The sequence below is a fragment of the Zophobas morio genome, unplaced genomic scaffold (assembly GCF_036711695.1).
Source record: "Zophobas morio isolate AGI-343-1 ecotype UQ-CSIRO unplaced genomic scaffold, CSIRO_AGI_Zmor_V1 ptg000010l, whole genome shotgun sequence".
In the NCBI taxonomy this organism is placed as follows: domain Eukaryota; kingdom Metazoa; phylum Arthropoda; class Insecta; order Coleoptera; family Tenebrionidae; genus Zophobas; species Zophobas morio.
Window position 1 is genome coordinate 7,956,331 of NW_026972115.1, and position 14,561 is coordinate 7,970,891.

At 33.1% G+C, this 14,561-nt stretch overlaps 5 protein-coding genes across 7 annotated transcripts; 3 read left to right on the forward strand and 2 right to left on the reverse strand.

Moving 5' to 3' along the window:
- Positions 1 to 938: 938 nt before the first annotated feature.
- Atf-2 (Activating transcription factor-2) lies at positions 939 to 2,704 on the reverse strand. Of its 3 annotated transcripts, XM_064052431.1 has the most exons (4): positions 2,623 to 2,704; positions 2,330 to 2,561; positions 1,511 to 2,281; positions 939 to 1,463 (listed from the first exon to the last, which is right to left on the reverse strand). In XM_064052431.1, exons 2-4 carry the CDS (start codon positions 2,469 to 2,471, stop codon positions 1,243 to 1,245), a joined length of 1,134 nt encoding a protein of 377 aa, XP_063908501.1. In that variant the 5' UTR covers positions 2,472 to 2,561; positions 2,623 to 2,704; the 3' UTR covers positions 939 to 1,242. The 3 variants fall into 3 exon arrangements, with proteins under 3 accessions (XP_063908501.1, XP_063908502.1, XP_063908500.1); XM_064052432.1 differs by having other exon boundaries at positions 939 to 1,460; positions 2,330 to 2,630; XM_064052430.1 differs by having other exon boundaries at positions 2,330 to 2,629.
- An 11-nt stretch (positions 2,705 to 2,715) lies between these two features.
- LOC135126403 (succinate dehydrogenase assembly factor 3, mitochondrial) lies at positions 2,716 to 3,323 on the forward strand. Its single transcript, XM_064052447.1, has 2 exons — positions 2,716 to 3,002; positions 3,053 to 3,323. The coding sequence occupies exons 1-2, from the start codon at positions 2,829 to 2,831 to the stop codon at positions 3,221 to 3,223; spliced, it is 345 nt and encodes a 114-aa protein (XP_063908517.1). The 5' UTR covers positions 2,716 to 2,828; the 3' UTR covers positions 3,224 to 3,323.
- A 1,829-nt stretch (positions 3,324 to 5,152) lies between these two features.
- On the reverse strand, positions 5,153 to 8,765 carry LOC135126394 (uncharacterized). Its single transcript, XM_064052427.1, has 9 exons — positions 8,633 to 8,765; positions 8,322 to 8,528; positions 8,243 to 8,272; positions 8,070 to 8,188; positions 7,571 to 8,013; positions 7,231 to 7,427; positions 6,622 to 7,175; positions 6,437 to 6,571; positions 5,153 to 6,388 (listed from the first exon to the last, which is right to left on the reverse strand). The coding sequence occupies exons 1-9, from the start codon at positions 8,715 to 8,717 to the stop codon at positions 5,225 to 5,227; spliced, it is 2,934 nt and encodes a 977-aa protein (XP_063908497.1). The 5' UTR covers positions 8,718 to 8,765; the 3' UTR covers positions 5,153 to 5,224.
- Positions 8,766 to 9,453: 688 nt separating this feature from the next.
- Positions 9,454 to 10,459, forward strand: LOC135126066 (allergen Tha p 1-like). Its single transcript, XM_064051857.1, has 3 exons — positions 9,454 to 9,576; positions 9,994 to 10,207; positions 10,257 to 10,459. Exons 1-3 carry the CDS (start codon positions 9,454 to 9,456, stop codon positions 10,457 to 10,459), a joined length of 540 nt encoding a protein of 179 aa, XP_063907927.1.
- A 202-nt stretch (positions 10,460 to 10,661) lies between these two features.
- LOC135126399 (ejaculatory bulb-specific protein 3-like) lies at positions 10,662 to 11,973 on the forward strand. The gene is made up of 2 exons (XM_064052439.1): positions 10,662 to 10,927; positions 11,119 to 11,973. Exons 1-2 carry the CDS (start codon positions 10,711 to 10,713, stop codon positions 11,328 to 11,330), a joined length of 429 nt encoding a protein of 142 aa, XP_063908509.1. The 5' UTR covers positions 10,662 to 10,710; the 3' UTR covers positions 11,331 to 11,973.
- Positions 11,974 to 14,561: the final 2,588 nt, after the last annotated feature.

A 14,561-nucleotide genomic window follows, 5' to 3' on the forward strand; every position in this document is an offset into this window, starting at 1 on the left:
AATCTAGTAGGGGTTATGAAACATGAAAGTAGTTGTTCGTCAGATGGACCATATTACAGTACTTTCACAGCTTACGCTCGGGAAGAAAAACTATTGATTAGGGACCGTGGACTTAAAAATCAGTTTATCCTGAATAGGTACACATAGCAGTAAAGTACCTACGTCTAAAAAGTCAAAAAAAAGTATGGTGAACATCCAACTGCTTTGTTTTGAAGGACAACCAGTGGGCACTGGTTATGCTTTAAAGGCGAGGGGAGTTCGATGTATATAACTAAATGTCCCTCACTCGTTTTTAAAAAGTATCAGTAAGACGTAAGACCATGAAATGATGTGGCGAGAAATGACAGCGAAAACAAAAAAAAAGTGTTGTTAAAGAACAGTAATTTGATACAAAAAATTTACAGATAAGTACTCAATTCTCTTCTACTCCTAGTAAAATAATAATCAATTAATCACATATTTTATGTTCGATTGCATAATAATCTATGTTTTATGGTATCGTTTAGCGTCCATAAAGTGGCTCTTTTTGGACTAGTCCGTAATGATACACTTCTCGCAAATCTCACAAAGCCGTAAATAGCGTAACCATAGCAACAAAAACTGCACACTTTGAAAGCATCACAATTTTCGATGTAGAATGTAATTTTTGTAGGACAATTTTCTTCAGTGCAATCGAACATAAAGCTTTGTATGTTATTCGTACATAATTAGGCTTTGTGGACTTGCCCGATTTATTGGCCTCGCTCGCAAGCTCGCTCTGCCATAAACTATAGGGCTCGTCAACAAAGACCTATCTTATGTACTTATTACATAAATAGCTATTATTAATATGTATGTAGTCCTACGATATAACAGTGTATTAAGTGTTGCTAACTTTTTTTGGTCGTCCATCTGCGCATGCGTAAGCGTTTCCTCTCCACATCACGAACATTCGAATATTTTAATTATTTTAAAATTTATTGTAAATTTGCAAATACAAAATTATATGAGCTATATACTTAACAACAAATTAAAGCTAAAGACAAGAACAGTGATGTATCACAAAAGAATTAAATAACGCTTTAAAACAAGCATTATATCACGGACCCACACTTTAAACATCAGCATCATACACATATTCTGGATAAAATACACAAACTTCACATGTATATAAAAATAACTTAGTATCTCCAACTGAGCTTGTGCGTTTTACTGCACATAATTTAATACTTAACTATCAGAATACTGAGTGAATGAACACAATTACGATTTATTTGGCAGCACTGACACTGCTAACTGTTGTACTGAGCCCATAACTTGTATTAGTAAAGGATTTTGCACTGGTTGTCCTGAATTTTGGATAAGAGCAACTGGAACTATGGGCGACGTCTTGGATTTTTTGCGTTTACTAAGAGATGTGTTTTCTGATGTGCTTTTCTTAGAAATTAATGGAGGAGCATTTAAGATTTCTTCAACTTTAGCTACTAAAATAAAAATGTTAATAAACAACCATACTATCGGGCAAGCTTACAAAATGAACCATCTTCAGATATGTTGCATTTATGCTTAATTAGTAACTCTTTCAGGGCGTAAAATTTGTGTCTAAAATTTTGATTTTCGTGATTTAAATTAGAATTTTCATTTTTGAGTAGTTGTAATTCTTCTTCCATTCGCTTCCACTGGATTTGTTTACGCTTTCGACACCTTAATTGAGCCGCCCTATTCATTTCACGTATTTTAGCTTTCTCATCAATGTCTTTTCCTGACCTTTGTCTTTTATTAAAAGTAACAGTGCTGTCTTGTTCAGTATTAACTCGCTTCGATGGCACGCTCTCATTAACTTTTAACCTTTCCAATGGTACTGGAGTAATTACAATTGGAGTCTTTACCTTATTTTGTATCGTCTCTTTCAATTTATTTTTAAGTTCGTCGTGTTTGGTTTTTACGGTATCTTTAACTGATTCATCTGGCAGAATTGTTAAATCATAACTTGCATCAGGCTCGCTATTTTCGTTAATTGCTGGCACACTATCAATACAAAAATCGGTTGACTGAGTTGACTGATTGTCATTCCTTGCACCCATGTACTTAGCGCTCGTACTTTCCACATGTGGAAATATATGAGGCGTGTGTAGTGTATCATCATTTGAGGCCAGTTCTGGCACATGTAATGTTCCTGATTTCGCACACTCTATGGCTTTTTTGAAAGTTTCATCAAACGGATTGACGTTCTGTAGGTCTTGAAATAGACCAACTTCTTCACAATTTCTGATGAATCTCGTAGGAGTTGGGGTCTGGTCAGCTACAAAACGAAAACTTAGATATATTTTGTGCAAATTTTGATACATACCAACTTCGGCACTTTTATTCGCCAAACCCAAGTTTAAAACCATGTCGTGCTTCTTGTGATGCCAGTTCAAGTGGTCTTCGTTCGTAAAAGTCATCTCGCAACCTTCCACAGTACAGGCAAAAGGTTTTTGACTATCGTCCATTTTAGGTACTGGCTGATTGCTTCACACCACAGGACAACTAATGAGGTACACAGGTAAAGTCAGAGCGGCAAACTAATCGTAATTGTTGTCCTTATAATTATAAATCATCATTATCAAACTGGAAAGTGCTGAAGTTGTAGGTTATATTTACCGAGGAAAAATGACAATATTTTGACATTTTGACGATGACAGCACAGTTGTCATAGGTTGATTATTCTATGACGTAAGCGGTTTTCGAAGTTGGGTTATGTCTCCATAACCTACAAGTATTACAATGAAAGCGACAAACATTTTACTTATATCATTAAAGTGAAATTGTTTCAAAATATACAGTTGTAAGTTGTGCAATGTGCTAAAATGACATATTCGAATGTACAGCGAGTAAGAATTCTGTATAAAACTATTCTAAGGTTACATCGTGGTCTTCCCAAAGAACTCAGTGAACTAGGCACAAAGTATGTAAAAGATGAGTTTAAAAGACATAAAAAATGCAGAAAAGAAGAAGCAGCGGTTTTTATAGACGAGTGGACGGTAAATTGTAAAAAATGCTGACAACTGTATATGCAGATTAATTGTTTTAGAATTATGCCATAACTTTGACCAAACAACTGGGACTCAAACAGCTTCATTCTGAGAATAAAATCGGATGTACGTTGAGGGAATCAGACTTGGAAAAATTTAGAGATGAGCAGATTTATCAGCTACATGAGTTGATGAAAGCTTCTAGAAGTGACAAAGAATCTAGTCAATAGTTGGTACTGCAGAATATGTAGGTTTCAACTGAACAGTAATATTAGAAAATGTATAGTTATTGAAAAGAAAAAAAGTAAATAAAATATAATGGTATATAAATAGTGTGTCTCAACAAAAAAATTGCTTTACGAATATTCTTAAGCATAAAGGGGGTTAGTTGTTAATTTTCTACTGCGAGACCTACACATTTAAAAATTTTAACGTCGCTTTACAAAAGTAATAAAACTTGGGTGCCATTTAAATCGAATGTTCTTACCACAGTTTAAACCACGTTTAAACTATAGTTGAAGCCATATCTAAAGTACTACAATCAATTTAATGATGTCCTTGAATTCACATTTTACTTCCAGAGCGTAAGCGAAGGAAGTCTTATAATCGAGTCCGTCGGCCGACTTCTACTTTTACGTTTTCTCCAGCTTTCATGACCTCTAGAGTATGAAGAAATAGGTCTCCGTTTCTGTCTGTCTGTCCGTCTGTCTGTTCGTCTGTCTTGTCAGTCTGCTGTCACGGATTTTTATTAGACAGATAATCTCCGAAAGTACTGGGCCGATTGTTGGGAAATTTTGTATTTATATTAGGAACATTATGTAGATGTAAAACGCCAACCAAACTTTGTCTAATCATCCCCACCAATAATGTGATGACGTGACTTCAAAATTGTACATAGTAAATAGGTTTTAAATTGTATAAATTAACCTACTCCCATACATGTAGTTTACGACTCCGTGTTGAGCTTTTACCCGAAATGTCCAGATTTTTGGGAAAAAATCAAAATTATAAAACAACATTTTGGAAAAAAAAAAATTGATAACGTTATCTCAAAATTTGACCGAAAAAATTCTACCCAAAATGTGCAAATATGATGAATTTGCATTCATATTTTTTATTGATCAAATTAAGAACGAGTCACCGCATTTTCCTGAAAATGTGGAAATACAAACGTCTTTATTTAATAAGAATTATAATAATGATTTTTAGAACATTTTGTTGATTGTAGCTTATTACTACCTACTTAATATTTTTGATCCTTTGTTTTGAGGGGACGAACTGATTCAAATCAAACAAATTTCTACGTGACATTCTTCCGATGTGTAAACGTAAACACTTATTTCTTATCGAGGATAACCTAAGGACGTACAGTAATGGAGTCCATCAGGCAATTTGGTACTTTTATATTTTCTCGATATTTTATAACCCCTAGATAAGGTCGTAGCTAGGGAAAAGCTAGAGAATGCTGAACTTCCCCTAGATCTAAACAAGTTATAATTAAGCAAATGTGAATTACAACATCGAAAATCAAAGCAAAATGTAGTGTATCATTCAATAAGCGGAAATCAGATCAATAAAATAGTCTGGATCATCGGCATTGTGATCCGGTTATTGCAATTCTTAGAAAACATCATTTAGTTTGGTTTCTGTTTTACTCTCACGTCTACATGTTGATAAGTAGTATCGCTATTTGTCTTAAGTTACGAGTACCATAAATGATTTTCAGTTCAGTCTTCAGTCGGACCTCTGTTATTACAGACGTGACTAAATTGTTTCGTTATTTTATTGATTATAAATCACGATTCAAGAATAACAATAATACAATACTTTTATTATTATTAGTGTTACAATGTATCTATCCAAACTGATACATGCGCCCTTGCAAAAATGTGGATGACACCAATACAAATTTTTGTAATAGAAAAACTCACTTGTAAACAAACGGTTAACACGCTTCTTTACCTTTACTCAAACATTAGACACATATTTTTATTTTAACTTATAATGGTTGCCATAAAATTCGCAAAATCAAATGTTTTAATTTTTCGAAAGAGCTGGATTTAACAAGTTGTACTTTATGGGCGAGGGAAGTTATGTCGAATTAATCTTCGACCAATTTTTTTTATATATTCTTCGCCCTATGATTTTGATACAGGTAATGGTTCTAAAGTAGTTTAATCGTTTAATTAATTACACAAAACAATATTCCATACATTTTGTGAAAAAAACCCTTATTCACGTCGGGCATAGTAATAACCACCACACATAGTACAGTTATATTTAGAAGTAGATCGACCATGTTCGGTTCTCCGTTGTCTTCGTTGTTCTCTTTCTTCAAAGGAATAAACTTGACGGGTGAACCACGTATAAAAATACTCAAGTAATTTTTCAAGTCCAAATTGTGTAAGATGTGTCCCTATGAAATATGCTTTCGTTACGATATTGAAAATCTCAGTCACTCTTTTAGCGGCATCTAATGACAAAAATCCAAAAAAGTACGGTTTTTCATCATCAGGGTTTCGTGTCTGGAACCATTTTGTGTACTTTTGCTCTTCTTCGTTGATCAATTGTTGAAAAAAGCTATTTACCATTCCTACTAAACGGAAGTACTTGTGATGATTTGGAAAAATTCTGTCTAACGTGTCCATGTAGCCTTCTGGGTTTCCTATTAAGGCTTTTATGAGTTCGGAAACAGCACTGATAATTTTTTCTTTAATTGTCAGTTCGGTTGAACCGAAAAGTTTGACAAGACCAATCGATAAATTGAAAATTTCTGATGCGCCGACGCCTTGGAAGGAGTTTTTAACAGTGGTACTCATGTTTCTGATGTCAGAGTCTGCCGGTTTTGGCTGGTTGGGCAACTTTGTTAAAAATGTAATCACTTCATTCTTTTCCATATTAGTGAAGTGTGTCATGTCAACATGAACACCGTTTAATGTGATCCCCCCATCGCTAGCTGCAAATCTCACGTTGTTTCTATTCATCGCTCTGTTGCTACGAGTTAACGTAGCAAAGACCTCGTCCTTGTTCTGTATGTTTTTAATTGTTGATATGACTTCGGCTCGACCTCTTTGAACGTTTCCATCGTTTTGACGAATTGTTTCTTTTACAAGTTTCGTTAATGTTTTTCTATGTCTGTTGCTGCGTAAGGAATCTTGATAATCTCTCAAAGTGTTTACCTGAGATTCTTCTATTACCGTGTTAACAGACCTGTAGTTGTACACGGCGTGGCCAAAGAAGAGAACAGAAGAACTCAGTTGAACTATGGTCAAAAGTGAGGGTGGTTGATTTTCATACCACCAATTTCTAATAACATCGTAACTGGCGTTGACGACTCCAGCGCCACCCGCACCTAGGTTCACGATGTTAAGGGTGTTCACTGCCGCTCTGGCTCCCTTATCAACAAGATGTTAGATAAGAATAATGTTGTGTTTTTTACTTACTGTTCCAATCGTATATCCTTCGGCTGCTAATGCTGATACGGCAACATTAGCTCCCGCACCTGCGAAACCCAAAGATCCAGCAACAATATTGATGTACGCACCACGAGCTTCAGGTGACTCGAAGAAACTCAAACTCTATAGTTACAGATCATTAGTGGAAGAAAACTTTAAACAATCACCTTTACCTCTTTGTGTACATGTCTGTCGTAGAGAGCGTAAGCACTTCTACCTAAGGAATACGCTCCTACCGCCAGTCCCGCAGCACCTGCAAGGGGAAGAACAAGAGGTGCCGTAGCGACGGCGGAAATGGACGTAGCAGCGACCATTACACCTCCTGAAGCGATACCTCCGACAGCGCTAGCGATATCAGCTCCTTCCAATATCCTGTTTTGGACACCACAAACCGGTGACATTTGCTCACCAAGGATAACATCCCCGTTTCCGTCAGCTTCATAACGTCCGTTTTTAGGGAAGATCATTCGGCACTTTGGTAATTTATTATTCGCTAAATATCCATTCCAACTATCGTAGACGCGCCCAACATCATCGATAAAAATGCGGCATGGATTTTTGCAGTTCTTGCATTTTCGTAACACAAAAACTGGGAACGGAGTTAAATCGGTGTAAGGGTCGTAGTCTGAATATTTTTTGGCGCGTTGTGCTTTTTCTTCGGGAAGAGGTTCCGTACACACGTAAATGAAAGATATTATTACTCGGTCTTGCCATTTTGCGATGAGGTCTGTTTTATATTTTGATTAATTTAGATGCAGCCATAAATCAATACAAAAACTTACTGCTTTCGTTTAGTATTTTCTTAAAAAGAAACCCGATTTTTTCCTTTTCTTTTTCTTCGTAACCTTCTTCTTTTTTTGGTGGTCCGTTCAAGGCGTAACCGATTTTTTCTTTTAAGTACTCAAATTCGTAGTAATCGAAACTGTCGTAGTCCCGGTCTCCCAGCATGTCTAACATGAGCTGTTGATATTCTTTAGATCTAAAATGGAAAATTTAAGGTTGCAGTTTTTGGTACTACAAAGCAATCGATGGTCATAAACAAACAAATTATAGATCTTAAAACGGTGGATGAAACTTTACATACTTATTATTTTTACATTTAGTGTCGAATCTAATACCAACCCCAATGCGTGTCTTGGGTCTTCTTGAGCGTTACTCGAGCCTCCGTTACTGCCTCCCGTGTTTTCTTGATTATTCGACAATGTTTCCTGTGTAGTATTCACATTATTTACAAAAGATTCGGCGTTTTGCAATGTGCTTAAAATTTCTTGTGGCGACAAAGTTTCCTTCATGATGCTGATTATTGTAAACGTATCTCCAACGGGTGCCACCAATAAAACAGAACATATTTTCAGTTCAATAAAATTGTCAAAAGAACTTAATTCCTCGTGTTTGTGCAATGCTTCAATAAGAATATTTTTGTAGTTATTATTATCAATATCCCAACACAGTAAATAGAATTTGTTACTGAGTATCCTTTGAACATCAGGTTTTGTCAGTTGTTCGCAAAATATTTGGGCAAATGGATCACTTCTATTGTGCAAATATAAAAGAAGGATTTCTTTCTGTAATTAATACTCAATAAAAGTTTCTAAGCGTTAAGTGTTATCCGTGCATTTACCCTACTAAAAGCTTGCTCAAACGCATCATCCAAGCAAGATATGCGAAAAGTGATTCCTCTGGTAGTGAAATGCGAAGAAAAATATTGAATGAAACTTAATATTGAAGAAGTTTCTGTTTCTAAAAGTGGAAAAGATTAAATTGGTTATTAAATTGTTATTAGTGGGCATTTACCTTCAGAGATAGAACGGCTGCTGTCGTTAGCTAGAACAGTGATGTATAAAACAAAGGACAAAAAAATTGTTAGTTTTACCTTGAGAAGGCAAATTTATTTCAGATGAGACATAATTGTCTTGAAAATTGTCTTCAATGTTGTAAACTACCAAGAAATTGCAGTCGTTCAGCAAACAACATGTTATTAAAGTATTGGCATCGGTACTCGGGGGCTCATGCCAACATTCAATTACTTGTTTGTATGGAGCAATTCCAAATTTTTTAAAAATTTCGTTTTTTAAGTCAGCTGAAAATGCACAATATGTTTGGATTATTCAAAAGAGAACAACACATGTAACATGAAAAAAATATGATTAAATGCACACAGTACATACATAGAAACATACTTACTGACGGTCTTATATTTAAAAAGTTGGAAAGAACACTCCTGCTCATTGTAAACTATGTGGAATAATAAATTTGTTTGATCACTCATGGTGTGTGCAAATTTACTGCAAAATGCTACCGAAGCACGAAAATTGTGTCAAAAGTGAAATAAAAGTGGAAAATACATGTTTTTATCAGAACGATAAGATAAAATTTTACGGATTAATAATTGTTGATAACGTAAAAAATATTTTTTGATAAATTATTTTCATTTGTAAAAATCGGAGGTATTTAAATACAATAAACTTCGGCATTTCTGAAACATATTCCGACAAATTCCGGTACTTTGAAAAATGATAAAATTTGAATGAATGCATTGATAAACCACAAGTTTTATTACAATTAAAGAACATTAAAACTAAAAGAAAGGATACACAAATTACAAGATTAATCTTAAAACGTTTGCGAGATTTTGAATTATTCGGGTTATACAATTTTAAAGTTAAATTGTAAAATGTTGTTATATATTTAATTTTGATTTTTATTTTCCAAACAGCTGTATGTCTAGGAGAAAACATTATTAGTGGGAATGATCAGACAGCGTTTTACCAATGTATAAACTTTGGCAATACTCGATCCGATGGTTTCAAAGATTATGATCTGTTTAATAAAAATTGATACAGACGACAGATGGATGGAAATTAAAGACCTATTTTTTCGTACTTTTGGGGTCATGAAACGTCGAGAAAACATAAAAGTAGCAAGTCGCTCGATGGACCCTGTTACAATACTTCCTTAGTTTGGGAAGTAAAAAAATATTGCCATGTTGTATCTACTGAGTACAGATGTCTTCATACAAAAACCATAACGTGTGGTTAAAAATGAAGTACGGTACTGCACATGAAGAGCATTTTTTGCTGTTTCTTGACTTCGATGTCAACTATGCACCAAAAGTATTGGCGTCAGACGTAAATTTATATTCACTATTTCAAAGAATTGTTTTAATTTTGATCGCTTGTATAAAATATAATGATTATTATTTAAAAAATAATAAGGGCATTTAGTGAGTTTCGACCGGTTTTTTTCTCAGTGCAGATGTTAGAAAAATGTCTACTACAAAAATTGACAAATTGCACGAGTTTGAACGATTTATTATAATTAATAATTTTACATGTACCTACATATAGTTATCTCGTCAACCAGTTGAAATGTCTAGTGGGTTCAATTTTTTTTATAAGTGAGTATAAGTTTTCTAAAGATATCGTGCAGAAAATTATAAAATCGTGTAATAGGCTTCATTTAAGTTTGAGCTGTTACAGTCGGCTTATAAAACCGCAATTTATAAAAAATGAACCAGTGCCGACTGTCTTTCATAAGGATTCCAGGTTAACAGAGGCAAAACTATGTGTCGATTCCTTTTGATTTTGTGCTTATTCGCTTTCGTACCATTTTCGTGGGCCGAGAAAGAAAAAAAGTACACAACAAAATTCGACAACATCGATTTAAAAGAGGTGGTTAAAAATGAACGACTGTTAAAAAATTATGTCGACTGTTTACTGGAAAAAGGGAGGTGTACACCTGATGGACTGGAATTAAGAGGTAAGTCTTTGGAAAGATTTTGTTATAATTTCATTTACGATTATTTTAGAAAACATCCCTGACGCTATACAAACCGAATGCCGCAGATGTAGCGACAAACAAAAGATGGGTGCAGATTTTATTCTAAAGTATCTCATCGACAACAAACCCGAATATTGGGAAGAATTAGAAATCAAATACGATCCAGAAGGAACTTACAAAAAAAAGTATGAGTCATCTTTGAGTGACGTCACTGAAGCTACTGTACAATAATTTTATTCTTACGTATTTTTTGTATTAATGTGGAAAACAAAAAATGCAGATGTATCGCATGCAAAAACGATTCTCCTTAAATATAAATCTTTTCGAGGAATAATTTATTTTTTGCTACTATTAAAAACTGGTATTGTTGAACATTATCAAGAATAACACAACGTCGTCCACCTTGAAACCAATAATTAAATATAAATTTAAGCTTATTTGTAAGTTAGTTTTCTGGCGTCGAGATATAGATTCACATCGCCATGAAATTTTCTCTTGTTTTGGTGGTTGTTTTTATTGCAACTGCAGTCCAAAGTACAAATTTTTCTCGTCTAAGAAGATCGCCACAACAAAAGTACACCACACGATATGACAACATCGATGTCGAACGAATTCTGCACAGCAAAAGGCTGCTTTTGAATTACATTAACTGTCTTCTGGACAAAGGATCTTGCTCTCCAGAAGGACGTGATTTAAAAAGTGAGTATTTAAGATTTAACTGGTAAAACTTGACACGGATTTTTGCATGGACGGTCAAGAATTTTTTGGCGTCGTCACAAACAATATAATCCATCACAATTTATTAGTCAGTTAGGGATTGTTAATTTGTTACATCTGCCAGATGTGTCAGTGGTTATGATTGATTTTAATAAAGTTGTTTGTGATTTTAGAGCTCCTCCCAGATGCTTTGGCTACGGATTGCTCAAAGTGCAGCGAAGTTCAAAAGAAACAAGCTGGGAAAGTATTAACTTTTGTTCTTTTAAACTATAGGAAAGAATGGGATCAACTGATCGCAAAGTATGACCCTGATGGAATTTACAGGAAGAAGTATGAGATAGATGAAGACTACGATTACTCCGAGTTGGATGAAGCCAAAAAATAAATAGTGAATTCATCGTGTTTCGTTGTAAAAAAAAAACAGTTAAATTTGTTTGTTTTTGATTAAAATTAAATGTTCACATTTTAATATTTACGAAAACATTTTCTTGTTTGTAATTCTGCTTCCAAACTGGATTGTTGAGGAGAACGATAACTTGAACCGCGGTCTGTAGGTCATATGATAGGTTTGAATTTGTTATTGAAAAGTATGTATTACGTAAATCTCACTTGTCATATTATGTTGTTAGTTTTTACTTCATTTTTTAAGTATTTACGTTTTCTTCAATAAAGCGACAAAAATCTTGTAATAGTTGAACTATGCAATCGAGACATACTTATAACTTTTAGAAATAAACTTGAGTATTTTTTTTCATATATAATTAAAATATGATTTATTAAATAATGACACTGTGGTGAAGGTAAGCAACTGTAAATAAATATTATTCTCGGATTCTTGGAGAGTGTTCATATTTTTATTTAGGTGATAGTCTGTTTATGATGGCAACAAACATACACACTTTGTTTTGAGAAGTTCTAGGAATGCATCGCTCATTAATTTCTTTTTTTATTTTTTTGCTGAGATTTCTTATTCTTAAAGAGAAATGCTGGCTACAAAGATTTTTAAATAAATACTTTTACTTCTTTTATTTATCATTTCAATAAAAAATAATGATTAACATTTAACAATATTAAAAAAATACAAAAATATATGCACTCATTTTTTTATATAATACACTTATTTGTACATAGTTTATTTTAATTAATAAATTTACTACAAATGTGTCCTTCGGTGTGATTATGCAACTAACAATACTACACTGATGTTTAAATTTGTTATATTGGTTATATAGTGATGAAAACTTTGCCTTTGATGAGCCATATAGACGATATTCGGCGTCTAGCAAAATCAAAACCTGATGGTTGTACACAAGCAACATTTCTCATTCACTGGATTGCTTAAAGTCTATCCAGCATTTTTAACAAGATATACACATTAGAAAACATTGTAATTAAGCTGAAATTTTGAAAAACGTTGTAATTGAATGAATGATATAAATAACAATTTCTCGTTCATAAATACAACATCATCAGCATCTTATTTTTTGTTGAATTATTAAGAAAAGAATGTTATATTTTTACATGAGTAGCTGGTAGTTAATATCCATCGTACCGAAGTAAACACAATACTGCAACAATACTCAAAACGTCGCTTTTCGGGGTTTTGTTGATATCACTGATTTAATTTTCATTTTTGTTGTTTGTTACTTAATAAGTAAACTTAAATAAAACAACCAAATAATTCCGTTAGTATTACAGTTAACTGACAAAACTCATTTGGAATTTTCAGTACCTATCGTCTTAATCAAATTTTACGACATTTTCGTTACTGAAGGAGAAACGTGTTTGTGTTGTTGTAGTTTATTATTGTTTTTAATACCAATCACAATAACCTTGATAACTGATCCTCCACAGTTAATTAGACAAAAGTTTCCAAAATCTCTGGAAATTCTAAATTTATATAATAATATTAGCTCTTAAACAACTTAATTGATGCAATTATTTCAACTTTATTATTTACATGCACCACGATTACGAGATCATGTTTTTTTAGACCCCATTAAGTGATTTATCTCAACTAAAAGTGCTTTCCACCGCATCCGGGAACCCCTGTTTTTGCTAAATTAACGATGGTAGAGGTTTTTTTTAATTTTTCTTATTACGGTTTTGTCTTTACAAAAACATACTAAACACAAAGGCGCATCTGCTCTATGTATTCAGGTTATTTGGAACAAGTAACGTTAATTATTATTGTCGAAAGTATTAAAAAAAAATATTAAGGCAAGCATGATGTTATAAGGGTCAAACAGCGTCTAAAGTAAACAACCTTAAAATTTTGAAAATAATAGCTAAATATTTGGGTTAAGTCAATCAATATACCTACGACCGATTTATCAAAAAGTATTAAATACCGTTATTTGTGAATGTTATTTATCTAACCGTTCATCGTGTCGAACGAAGAACTGTTAAATGCATAATGATGTAGCATGGTAGAAGTATGTACAAAAGTGGATATTGCAGGTAGTTTTTAAACAAAAGTTGTTGAAGGAGTTGTACTCACTGCTCAACCATTTAACCTTGATACAATAGGTAACAATTTTTCAATCGGTTAATAGTTTATTATCTTCGTAGGTCTACATTTTACTTTAAATGATTACAAATATCCGAAAATAATTGGCCGTGACTATCCTTGCACTGTAACGAAATTTATTATTTTTTTTTTTTGTAAACTTAACGCATTTCGAAAAAATATGCAAAATATGTACTGTTATTAAAATTTAGAAGTTCATTTAATTTACTTCTTCATAAAATATCAACATTTTTATTATCACTGACATTTACTGATAACTAATATTTTTCCGTATTATTCCGGAAGACTTGGACTTTGTTAACTTGTTTTTCCCATAATTACAGAATATAGTTTTAATGATAGAACTTATTTTTTATGGCTCGTAAATAGTCAGTCTTGTAATGTGTCAACGAATAATAAATTATAAATGATATAAAACTCTTATTGAAAACATCAAAAAAATTAAAACCAGGGTTCTCGTGCACCAAAGTATATTACTTGGCATGAAATACGAGAATATGGCAACGTTAAGAAATTCCGACCCTACATTTTAAAACAGTTTTTTCTTAAAAAAAAAAAAACCGTTTTGTCACGGGTATACTTAGAGCAATATTTCTCGTGGCGTCAGAGATTTTTAAGTAGGTAACATAAAGAAATTGCTCTCAAATTCTAAAAACACATAAAAAAGTCGTTAACATTCAGACTAAAACTGCCTGTATTTAATATTTTTTCATTTTCAACCTTAACCACTACAAAAGCTGTGTGCTCTGTGAACCTTCCAGGAATAGAGCTTCCATTTTGGTGACCTTCCGAAATACCGCTCACCATCAGTATTTAAATATTTATTTTGAAGGTTAATAAAATTTAACACACAAAAAGTTGCTCTAATTCAATGTATATTCCAAAAACTTGAAAATAGAAAAAAATCAGTATTGTTGAATATTAACTTTTTTAAATTTTGTCGATTGTAACTAAGAAAATCTGAAACGCTGAATTTACCTAAAACAACAAACTGTTATTTACATATGTATTATATGCAAAACTTATACCTACCTGATCTGTTTGAATTTAAAAACATTTTAAACGTTCCGTTATCTAGTTAAAAAA